Below are 12286 nucleotides of genomic sequence, written 5' to 3'. Positions count from 1 at the left end.
ACGTGACGGAGCTGCCACCGCCCCGTGACACCGCGGGGACACCGCGGATGGGGACACCGCGGGTGGGGACAGCGGCGATGGGGACACGGGTGGTGGCCAATGCCACCATCAGCCCCATCTGGGGCTCTGACAGCCCCAACTCAGGGTCCTGTATTGGTATCTGGACCCTATATCGGGGTCTGAGCCCTATATCAGGGTCATGGCCCTATATGGGGGTCACAGCCCTATATCGGAACAAATTTGGGCCCATGGAACCCAAATTCACTCCCATTTGTGCCCCTTTTGGGGTCCCCTTTATCCCCAAACGGGTCTCATTTATGCCCAATCAGGGGACCCCAATCTGGGCCCATTTTACCCCAATCAGGGCCCTATACTGGGGTCAGGGCACTATATTGGGGTCAGGGCCCTATATGGGAGTCACGGCCCTATATCGGAACAATTTGGACCCATGGAGCCCAAATTCACTCCAATTTCTGCCCCTTTTGGGTCCCCTTTGTGCTCCTTTTTGGGTCCCATTTATCCCCAATCAGGCGACCCCAATCTGGGCCCATTTTACCCCAATCAGGGCCCTATACTGAGGTCAGGGCCCTATGTGGGGGTCATGGCCTTATATAGAAACTATTTGGGCCCGTGGAACCCAAATTCACTCCCATTTGTGCCCCTCTTTGGGTCTCATTTATGACCAATCAGGGGACCCCAATCAGGGCCCATTTTACCCCAATCAGGGCCCTATATTGGGGTCTGGGCCCTAAATCTGGGTCTGGGCCCTATATGGGGGTCACGGCCCTATATGGAACAAATTTGGGCCCATGGAACCCAAATTCACTCCCATTTGTGCCCCTTTTTGTGTCCCTTTTATCCCCAAACGGGTCTCATTTATCCAAAAAGTCACACAGGTTTGAACGGTGTAAAAATAAAATTATCAGAGGGTGAAAATGCAGATTTTCGGATTTTTGGTGTGAGGGTTTTGGGGACAAGATGGAGGAATTTGGGGGTGTCCTGTCCTTCTTTCTTCTTCTTCTTGGTCTCCATTTTCTGCAGTGACGTTGGCACTTTGGGATTGGTTTAGAATAAAAGTTCACTGTCTGACATGGGTGATGGGTATAGGGGATTAAGTGTAAATAATGTGCACGTAGTTTTTGGTATAAAAGGACAGCACCGCCTCGGGGGCAGTCAGTGTTCCTGCGGCTGCCCCGCTGAGCTGACCTTGGCTGGGCAGAAAGGAAATTTTATAGATAAGAATTAATAAACAACCCAAGACCGAAAAGTGAAGAGTCCAGACTCGTTCTCCAGCCGCAAGCAGAGACACCCTGCACATCTGGGGCAGAAAATATCAACCAAAACGCGAGAAATTCCCAATTTTGTTTTTCGCGCGTTCCAGGCGGCGCCGCAGCGCCCCCAGCGGCTCGGAGGACCCGGGAGCGGCGCCCGTTGCCGCGGTAACGGCGGCGCTGCCGTAAAGCAAAACCGGCACTGGTGGGAGCGGACCGGGACGGAACCGGCACTGGTGGGAGCGGACCGGGACTGGTGAGAGCGGACCGGGACGGAGCCAACCGTGCTGGGACCGGACCGGGACCGAACCGGGACCGAACCGGGAGTGGTGGGACCGAACTAGATCCGAACCGGGACCGAACCGGGACCAAACCAGGAGTGGTGGCACCGAACTAGATCCGAACCGGGACCGAACCGGGACCAAACCAGGAGTGGTGGGACCGAACCGGGACCGAACCGGGACCGCTGGGACCAAACTGTGGCCGGTGAGACCGAACCGGGACAGAACCGTGCCCGGTGGGACATAACCGGTACCGAACGGTGCCCGGCGGTACCGAACGGTGCCCGGTGGGCCATAACCGGTACCGAGCCCGGTACCGTCGGGCCGCTCGGGCGCGCATGGACCCCGACGCGGTGGTGCAGTGCCCGTACGACCGGAGCCACCAGGTGCGCGAGTCCCGCCTGCCCTATCACCTGGTGCGCTGCCAGCAGGTGAGCGCCGGACGGACGGACAGGGGGACAGGGGGACAGGGGGACAGCCCGGGGGGACAGCGGGAACGGGGCCGGGGGTCCAAAACCTGCCGGGGCTCGGCACCTGTGAGGGGTCGGTTTGGGGGTCCGGGAGATGCCAAAGGGAGGTCGTGAGGGTCTGGGGTCTGCAGGGGTTTGGGGTCTGGGGTCTGCAGGAATTGGAGTCTGGGAGGGTCTGGGCTCTGCGGGAATTGGGGCCGGGGTCTGGGAGGGTCTGGGGTCTGTGGCAATTGGAGTGTTGGGTCCGCGGAAATTTGGGTCTGGGTCTGCAGAGGTTTGGGGTCTGGGGTCTGCGGGAATTGGGGTCTGGGGTCTACGGGAATTGGGGTCAGGATCTGCAGGAATTGGGGTCGGGGTCTGGGAGGGTCTGGGGTCTTTGAGGGTCTGGGGTCTGCAGGAATTGGGGTCTGGGCTCTGCAGGAATTGTGGCCGGGGTCTGGGCGGGTCCTCGGCGGGGGCTCAGGTTTGGGGCGCAGGGCGGGGCTCGGTGTCCCCGCCCCCCCCTTAGCCCCGCCCCCCGTGTCGCTGTCCCCAGAACAACCCGCAGGTGTCGCGCACCTTGGCCACGTGTCCCTTCAACGCGCGCCACCGCGTCCCGCGCGCGCTCCTGCGCGCCCACGTGGCCTCGTGCCCCGACAAACTGCCGCTGGAGCTGCCGCCAGGTACGGCCGGGACCCCCGGGTGTGCCCCCCAGGTACCCCCAGGTGTGCCCAGGTACCCCCAGGTGTGCCCAGGCGTGTGCCCAGGTACCCCCGGGTGTGCCCAGGTACCCCCAAGTGTGCCCCCACATGTGCCCAGGTGTCCCTAGGTGCCCCCAGGTGTGCCCTCAGGTGTGCCCAGGCGTGTGCCCAGGTACCCCCAGGTGTGCCCAGGTACCCCCAAGTGTGCCCCCACGTGTGCCCAGGTGTCCCTAGGTGCCCCCAGGTGTGCCCTCAGGTGTGCCCAGGCGTGTGCCCAGGTACCCCCAGGTGTGCCCAGGTACCCCCAAGTGTGCCCCCACGTGTGCCCAGGTGTCCCTAGGTGCCCCCAGGTGTGCCCTCAGGTGTGCCCAGGCGTGTGCCCAGGTACCCCCAGGTGTGCCCAGGTACCCCCAAGTGTGCCCCCACATGTGCCCAGGTGTCCCTAGGTGCCCCCAGGTGTGCCCTCAGGTGTGGCCCCCCAGGTGCCGCCCCCAGGTACCCCCAGGTGTGCACCCAGATGTGCACCCAGATGTCCCTAGGTGTGCCCAGGTGTGTCCCCAAGTGTGTCTCCGGGTCCCCCTAGGTGCGCCCAGGTATGCTCTCAGGTGTGCCCTCAGGTGTGCCCGCAGGTGTGTCCCCAGGTGTGTCTCCCCAAATGTGTCCCCAGCTGTGTCCCCTCACCGCTGTCCCCTGTGTCCCCCCAGGTGTGTCCCCAGGTGTGTCCCAGCTGTGTCCCCTCACCGCTGTCCCCTGTGTCCCCCCAGGTGTGTCCCCAGGTGTGTCCCAGCTGTGTCCCCTCACCGCTGTCCCCTGTGTCCCCGCAGACCCCGAGGAGGACATGGCCAAGACTGCCCACACCTGGCAGCCCCCCCCGTGCCAGGAGGACTGGGACGCAGGTGAGGGTCCCGCCGTGTCCCCAGAGCCCCCGGTGTCCCCATTGTGTCCCCACAGGCTGGCACCGTGTCCCCATGGTGTCCCCACTGTGTCCCTGTCGTGTCCCCCATGATGTCCCCCTTGGTGTCCCCATCATGCCTCCATGGTCTCCCCATGGTGTCTCTGTTGTGTCCCCACCGTGTCCCCATTTTGTCCCCATTGTGTCCCCCTGGTGTCCCCACCCTGTCCCCATTTTGTCCCTGCCATGTCCCCACCATGTCCCCATTTTTTCCCCACCCTGTCCCCACCGTGTCCCCACCGTGTCCCCGTCCCGTCCCCATCCCTGTCCCTATTTTGTCCCCATGGTGTCCCCACTTTGTCCCCATCCTGTCCCCATAGTGTCGCCATAGTGTCCCCATCCTGTCCCCATCCTGTCCCCATAGTGTCCCCATAGTATCCCCATGGTGTCCCCATCCTGTCCCCATAGTGTCCCCATGGTGTCCCCATCATGACTCCATCTTGTCCCCATGGTCTCCCCCTGGTGTCCCCACCGTGTCCCCATTTTGTCCCCATTGTGTCCCCACCGGGTCCCACCATGTCCCCACCATGTCCCCATTTCATCCCCACGGTGTCCCCACACTGTCCCCACCATGTCCCCACCCTGTCCCCATCCCTGTCCCCACCGTGTCCCCATGTTCCCTGTCCCCATGGTGTCCCCGCCATGTTCCCATTTTGTCCCTGCCATGTCCCCGTCCTGTCCCGACTTTGTCCCCACTGTGTCCCCACCATGTCCCTGCCATGTCCCCATCCTGTCCCCACGGTGTCCCCGCCGTGTCCCCATTTTGTTCCCATCCTGTCCTCGCCGTGTCCCCATCCCTATCCCCATCCTGTCCCCATTGTGTCTCCATGGTGTCCCCCATTTTGTCCCCATGCTGTCCCCACGGTGTCTCCATGGTGTCCCCACGGTGTCCCCATCCTGTCCCCACGGTGTCCCCATCCCTATCCCCATCCTGTCCCCACGGTGTCTCCATGGTGTCCCCACGGTGTCCCCATCCTGTCCCCGTCCTGTCCCCACGTTGTCCCCCCGGTGTCCCCGTGCAGAGCTGAGCGAGCTGGAGCTGGAGGAGCCGCCCCCGTTCATCCTCCAGGTCACCAAGGGGGACCTGCCCGTCCCCTGCCACAGGTACGGCCTGGGGACAGCGCTGGCACCAGCGATGGGGACACTCAGGGACCTGGGAGTGTCCCCAAGTGCCACCCACGCCCAGGGGTGTGTGAATGTCCCCAGGTGCCAAACTCAGGTGTGGGGGTGTCCCCAGGTGTCACGTTCAGGTGTGTCAATGTCCCCGAGTGTCACAGCTGTGTCTGTGAGTCCCCAAGTGCCACACCTAGGGGGTGGGAGTGTCCCCAAGTGCCACACTCGGGGGTGGGAGAGTCCCCAGATGTCACATTCAGGTGTATGAATGTCCCCGAGTGTCACAGCTGTGTGTCCCCAAGTGCCACACTCAGGTGTGTGAATGTCCTCAAGTGTCACAGCTGTGTCTGTATGTGCCGAAGTGCCACACTCAGGGGTGGGAGTGTCCCCAAGTGCCACACTCAGGGGTGTGTCTGTGTGTCCCCAAGTGCCACACTCAGGGGTGTGTCTGTGTGTCCCCAGGTGCCACACTCGGGTGTGTGAATGTCCCCGAGAGTCACAGCTGTGTCCATGTGTCCCCATGTGCCCCACTCGGCTGTGTCCGTGTGTCCCCAGGTGTCACATCCAGGTGTGTGACTGTCCCCAAGTGCCACACTGGGGTGTGTGAATGTCCCCAAGTGCCACACTCAGGTGTGTCTGTGTGTCCCCAAGTGTCACACTCAGGTGTGTGAATGTCCCTGAGTGTCACAGCTGTGTCCCCAAGTGCCACACTCGGGTGTGTGAATGTCCCCAAGTGCCACACTCAGGTGTGTCTGTGTGTCCCCAAGTGTCACACTCAGGTGTGTGAATGTCCCCAAGTGCCACACTCAGGTGTGTCTGTGTGTCCCCAAGTGCCACACTCAGGTGTGTGAATGTCCCTGAGTGTCACAGCTGTGTCCCCAAGTGCCAAACTCGGGTGTGTGAATGTCCCCGAGTGCCACACTGTGCTGTCCCCCCCCTCAGGCCACCCCAAATGACCCCCCCGCCCCCCGTGTCCCCCAGCCCCGACCCCGCCGCGCCCCCGGAGGGGCTGGCGCTGAGGAAGCCGCGGCCGGCGACAGCGGCACCGCGCCTGGGGACAGCCGGACAGCGCCTGGGGACAGCCGGACAGCGCCTGGGGACAGCGGGACCGCGCCTGGGGACAGCGGGACCCCGCTCGGGGCAGGGGCGGTCCCGGCCGGGGACGGCGGGGGGAAACCGGGGGGTCGCGGGGCCCGGGGGGGCCCCCCCGGCTGTCAAATATCTCCGGAAATAAATAAAAAATAGAGCGGGAGCTGCGGGGACACCGCGCGTGGGGACAGCGGGGACGCTGCGACAGCGCCACCCCCCGTGCGGGGACAATGCGGGCACAATGCGGGGACCGGGGGTGTCACCTCGACTGCCCCTTCCCTCGTGCTGGTCACCGCGGGCTGGGCGTGTCGCATCCCTGGTGTCCCTGTCACCCTGCCACCCTCCTCGATGTGTCCCTGCCACCCTCCCCATGTCCCTGTCACCTTCTGGTGTCCCTCTGTCCCTCCCCTGGACGTGTCCCTGTCACCCTCCACAGTGTCCCTGTCCCCCCTCGGCCTGTCCCCACGCCCTCGATGTGTCCCTGTCACACCCCGGTGTCCCCCTGTCCTGTTCCCCCCCCGTGTCCCTGCCACCCACCCGTGTCCCTGTCACCCTCTGGTGTCCCCCTGCCACTCCCCTGGACGTGTCCCTGTCACCCTCCCGGTGTCCCCCTGTCACCCCCTGTCCTGTTCCCACCCCCTTGATTTGTCCCTGTCACCCCCCCCTTCTCTGTGTCCCTGTCGCTCCCCCCATGTCCCTGTCACCCCCCGTCCTGTCCCCACTCCCTCAACGTGTCCCTGTCACCCCCTGTCCTGTCCCGTGTCCCTGTCCCCGCTGTCCCCTCCCGTCCCCTGCCCCCGTTCCCTTTGCCCCCGATCCGCCGCTCCCGGCCGCGATTTTGGGCTCGGGGGGGGCAATTTTGGGGCATCTTGCGCAAAGTCCCCCCCCCCCCCTTTGTGCCCGGGTTAACGGGACAGGGGACCCGCCCTGGGGGGGGGGGCGGGGGGGACGACAAAGGGGGGGTCCCCACCTCGACCCCCCCCCACACCTGGAAATCCTCAAATCCTTCCCAAAAATTGTCCCAGAGCGTCCCCACCCCCGGGACCCCCCCCCCGGGACCCCCAGGATGGGGGGGGAGATCCCCACCCATCCCCCGCCCCCCCCCTCCCCAAATTCCTCCTCCTTTCCCTCCCCCCGCGGCCGGAGCTGCCTCCGCTCGGAGCCGCCGGATTTGGGGCGGAAAAAGTGGAAATGGGAATTTCTGTGTCACCGCCGCCTCCGCCGCCGCCACCCCCCGCTCCCGCTCCCGCCTTTTGGGCGGGGGGGGGGGGGGGAAATTCTCATTTTTATCCCTTTTCGTCCCTTTCTATCCTTCCCAAGGGGTTCGCCCCGCTGGGTCCGGCTGGGGGGGGGGGGTGTCTGGAATGTTCTGGAATTGTGGAAATTCCGGGATCGCAGCTGCGGGGCGGGATCGGGATCGGGATCGGGATCGCCACCCCCGCCCCGATCCCAACATCTGCAGCGGGCCCGGCCCCTTCCCTGCCCGATCCCGCTGAATTTCCCCCAAAATCCCCTGGAAATCCTTTTCTGGGGGGATTTTCTGCCCCCCTCAGCTCCACCAGGACCCTCCCAGCGGGATTTACCCGCTCACCCCATCCCAAATCCCACCCTAAACCCCGAGTGGGACCCCCAAAAATCCCACCCAGATCCAGGCGGGAATTTTCCCTTTTTTCCCCAATTTTTCCCTATTTCCCTATATTTTCCCTTTTTTTTATTCCTATTTTCCCCCTATTTTCCCCTATTTTTTCCTATTTTCTTTCCTCTTTTTTCCTTTTCCCCCCCCCTTTTTTCCCCTATATTTTCCTATTATTTTTCCTTTTTCTTCCTATTTTTTCCCTTTCCTCCCCTATTTTTCCCTTTTTTCCCTCCCTATTTTGTTCCTATTATTTTTCCTATTTTTTTCCCAACTTTTTCCTAACTTTTCCTAACTTTTTCCTAGCTTCTTCCAATTTCTTCCCATTTTTTCCAATTTCTTCCAGCTTTTTCCAATTTTCCCTATTTCCCCTATTTTTCCCTGTTTTTTCCCAGCTCTGCCGCCTCTCCCTGCGTGTCCCGGGCCTGGCCCGGGAGTTTTTCCTGCCGGGGCGGATCCGGGCGGGGGTTGGAAAATCGGGAACAAACAGGCGGCTCCCGCTTTTCCACCCATTTTTGGATGGCGATTTTTGTTTTTCCCTCTCTCCGTCCCCCGGGCCGGGAATTCCCTGGGCAGGGAGGTTCTGGAATGTTCCGGGGCCATCCCAAATTTCTGTCACCTCCTCCCCCTCGTTGTCACCTTTGCTGTCCCCAAATCCCCCGAGGGGTTTTGGGGGGATTTCTGGGGGTTTTGGGTTCACACGAGGGGGTTTTGGTGGATTCTCACGGATTTTGGGGCTGCTGGAACCCCCCCAAAAAGAGGCCTGAGGCAGAAATTTGTGGGGAAAACAGGGAACACCCCAAAAGTCAACATTTCACCCCAAAACAGTGAGGGGGGAGCGCCCCTAAATCCCCTCCTGCTGCCTCAGCAGGAAAATCCCGGATTTGGCCCCAAAATGCCCCATTGGATCACGGGGGTGACCCCAAATGAGGATCTGGGGACACAGGGATGACACGGTGACACAGGAATTTGGGGTTATGGGGACAGGGGGATTTGGGGACATGGTGACACGGGGATTTGGGGACATGGTGACACGGGGATTTGGGGTTGTGGGGACACAGGAATTTGGGGACATGGGGACAAGGGGATTTGGGGACATGGTGACACAGGGATTTGGGGACATGGGGACACGGGAATTTGGGGTTGTGGGGACACAGGAATTTGGGGACATGGGGACATGGGGATTTGGGGACATGGGGACACGGGGATTTGGGGTTGTGGGGACAGGGGGATTTGGGGACATGGGGACACAGGAATTTGGGGACATGGGGACATGGGAATTTGGGGTTGTGGGGACACAGGAATTTGGGGACATGGTGACACAAGGATATGGAGACACAGGGACACGGGGATTTGGGGACACAGGAATTTGGGGACATGGGGACATGGGAATTTGGGGTTGTGGGGACACAGGAATTTGGGGACATGGGGACAGGGGGATTTGGGGACATGGGGACACAAGGGCATGGGCACACGGTGACACGGGAATTTGAGGTTGTGGGGACACAAGGATTTTGGGTTATGGGGACACAGGGACATGGGGATTTGGGGACACAAGGACACAAGGATATGGGGACATGGGGACACAGGGATTTGGGGGCATGGGGACACAAGGACATGGTGATACGGGGTCACGGCAATATGAGGACACAGGGATTTGGGGTTATGGGGACACGGGGATTTGGGGACATGGTGACACGGGGACATGGGGTTATGGGGGCACGGTGACACAGACGTGGGGACACGGTGACACGGGGATTTTGGGTTATGGGGACACAGGGATTTGGGGACATGGGGACACAGGGACATGGGGTTATGGGGACACGGGGACAGCCATGTCCCCACGTGTCCCCAGAGCGTCCAGCCACACTCACACTCACTGTGAGTACCCTCCTGCCCCCCCCGTGTCCCCTCATGTCCCCCCCCGCGTCCCCCCTCGGTGTGTCCCCCCCCCCCGGGCTGGCCCCGCTCCCGCCCCCCGTGTCCCCTCATGTCCCCCCCCGTGTCCCCTCATGTCCCCCCCGCGTCCCCCCTCGGTGTGTCCCCCCCCGGGCTGGCCCCGCTCCCGCCCCCCGTGTCCCCTCCTGTCCCCCCCGTGTCCCCCCCGTGTCCCCCCCCCCGGGCTGGCCCCGCTCCCGCCCCCCGGCTTCTCCAGCGCCTTTTTGGGAAGCGCCGATGCCGGGGCCCCCCCGCGCCCCCCCCGCGCCCGCCCGGGCTCCGGGCCAGCCCCGACCCCCCCGCGCCCCCCGGGGACACCGGGGGGACAGAGCGGGGACACCGGGGGGACACCGAGGGGACACCGGGGGGACACCGCGGCTCCGGCCGCTCGGGGGGGGGTCACGGCGCCCCGGGGGGGGGGCCCGGGGGGGCGCGGGGGGTGACGTGGCCCCGCCGCCGGCCGGGCCGTGTACGGGCTATAAACGGGGCCGTGTCCCGGGCTATGTACGGGGCCCTGTCCCGGGCTATATACGGGGCTGTAAACGGGGCTGAGGCGCCCGTGAGTCAGGCCCGGCCCCCCCGGGCCCCCCCCGGTGACTCAGGGGCGCGTCGGGACCGGGACGGGGGCGGGGGGGGCCCACAGAGGGGAGGGGGCACTGGGGACAACCCCGGATGGAGGGGGCTGGGGGTGTAACCCCTAAAATGGGGCTGGGGGACAATGGGGACACCCCCGGGAGGGGGCTGGGGGTGTAACCCCTAAAATGGGGCTGGGGGACACTGGGGACAGCCCCGGGGGTGGAGGGGGGGTCTGGGGGATGTCCCTGGGATGGGGCCCTGGGGTGGGGGGACAATGGGGATTCAGGGATTTGGGAATTTGGGGATTCAGAAATTTGGGGATTCGGGAATTTGGGGGTTTGGGGACACGGGGGTGTGGGAGCTTGGGGGTGTGGGGATTTGAGGGTTTAGGAAATTGGGAATTTGGGGGTTTGGGAATTTGGGGATGTGGGGACAGAGGGATGTGGGTGTGAGGGACTTGGGGACAGGGGGACAGAGCCAGGACACGCGCCTGCCCACGGTCACCGTGTCACCAAGCACAGGGCCACCGTGTCACCACACCCGTGTTCACACGGTCACCGTGTCACCACACGCGTGTTCACACAGTCACCGTGTCACCACACACGCTCACGGTGTCACCACACGCGTGTTCACACGGTCCCAGTGTCACCACACACGCTCACGGTGTCACCACACGCGTGTTCACACGGTCCCAGTGTCACCACACGCGGTCCCAGTGTCACCACCCGCGATCTCGGTGCCACCGCCCGCGTGTGCCCGGGCCCGGTGCGGGGCAGGAAAGGCCCCGGCGCCAGGGCATTGTTCCCCCTCCCGCCCGCCACTTCCCCCCGGGCACGGAAACGTCCCCATTGTCCCCAGAGGGGCACGGCGGGCACAGGGGACAGCGGGGACAGCGGGGACAAACCCGCCCCCCGTGCCACCACCCCCACCCCGGGCACGGCCGGCGCTGCCCTGGGGGGTCCCCGGGGGTGTCCCCGGGGGTGTCCCCAGGTGTCCCCCCGAGCCCCCCGGAGCCCCCCGGGCCCGGCCCAGCTGCGCGGCCGCCGTTGCCTCAGCGGCGCTGGAATGCGGCGGCTGCCGGGCGAGGCCCCCGACCCCGGCCCCTGCGCGCCCCCTGCGCACGCCCCCCGCCCCCTTGCACACTCCCACCCCCGCGCACGCCCCCGCCCCCCCCCCCCTTGCACACGCGGCCACGCGCCCCGCACGGGGCCGGGGGTGTCCCCGCGTGTCCCCGCGTGTCCCCTCTGGGGGGGGGTCCCACTGTCCCCTCATGTGCCCCCACGGAGGTGCCAGCGCCGTGTCCCCCCCCGGGGGTCCTGTGTCCGCCCCCCTCCATGGGGGTCCTGCCCCCCCTCCCGTGTCCCCCCGGGGGGGTCCCACCCCTCCGTGGGAACGGCCCCGGCCCCGGCCCCGTTTCCGCTCTTCCCTTCCAGGAAGCGGCGCCGGGATCCGGCCCCCCCCCCCGTCCCCCGCGGTGTCCCCTTCCTCCCTCGGTGTCCCCTTCTCCCTCCGTGTCCCCTTCTCCCTCGGTGTCCCCTTCTCCCTCCGTGTCCCCTTCTCCCTCGGTGTCCCCTTCTCCCTCCGTGTCCCCTTCTCCCTCGGTGTCCCCTTCTCCCTCCGTGTCCCTTTCTCCCTCGGTGTCCCCTTCTCCCTCCGTGTCCCCTTCCTCCCTCGGTGTCCCCTTCTCCCTCCGTGTCCCCTTCTCCCTCGGTGTCCCCTTCCTCCCTCCGTGTCCCTTTCCTCCCTCGGTGTCCCCTTCCTCCCTCCGTGTCCCCTTCTCCCTCGGTGTCCCCTTCCTCGCCCCATGTCCCCCGCCCTGTCCCCTTCCTCCCTCGGTGTCCCCGGCCCTGCCACCCCCTGGCCTGGCCCGCTCCTGTCCCCCGTGTCCTGCCCTGCAGTGTCCCCCCGTGTCCCCTGTGCCTGTCCCGCTCGTGTCCCCACACGGTGTCCTGTGTTCCAGTGTCCCCAGAATGTCCCAGAAACCCCCGTGTCCCCGTACCCCGGTGTCCCAGTGTCCCAGTGTCCCAGTGTCCCTCATGTCCCTGTCCCTCACATCCCAGTGTCCCAAGGTGTCCCAGTGTCCCAGTGTCCCTCATGTCCCAGTGTCCCTGTCCCTCACATCCCTGTGACCCAGTGTCCCTCATGTCCCTCACATTCCGGTGTCCCGCTGTCCCAAGGCGTCCCTGTGCCCTTCGGGTGTCCCCATCCCCACTGTCCCGTTGCCCTCAGGGTGTCCCTGATGTCCCTCGGGTGTCCTTCAGGTGTCCCCATCCCTGATGTCCC

The 12286-nt window shown here is 64.5% G+C and overlaps 1 protein-coding gene across 1 annotated transcript; it reads left to right on the top strand.

Annotated features, from left to right (window-relative positions):
* The first annotated feature begins 1813 nt into the window (after nt 1–1813).
* Nucleotides 1814–6001, top strand: GTSF1 (gametocyte specific factor 1). Its single transcript, XM_059491146.1, has 5 exons — nt 1814–1983; nt 2558–2684; nt 3467–3598; nt 4677–4758; nt 5710–6001. Exons 1-5 carry the CDS (start codon nt 1891–1893, stop codon nt 5999–6001), a joined length of 726 nt encoding a protein of 241 aa, XP_059347129.1. The 5' UTR covers nt 1814–1890.
* The last annotated feature ends 6285 nt before the right edge of the window (nt 6002–12286 follow it).

Source organism: Ammospiza nelsoni, chromosome 32 (assembly GCF_027579445.1).
Source record: "Ammospiza nelsoni isolate bAmmNel1 chromosome 32, bAmmNel1.pri, whole genome shotgun sequence".
Classification (NCBI taxonomy): domain Eukaryota; kingdom Metazoa; phylum Chordata; class Aves; order Passeriformes; family Passerellidae; genus Ammospiza; species Ammospiza nelsoni.
Note: the sequence above shows the minus strand (reverse complement) of the source record. Positions and strands in the feature narration are given on the sequence as shown.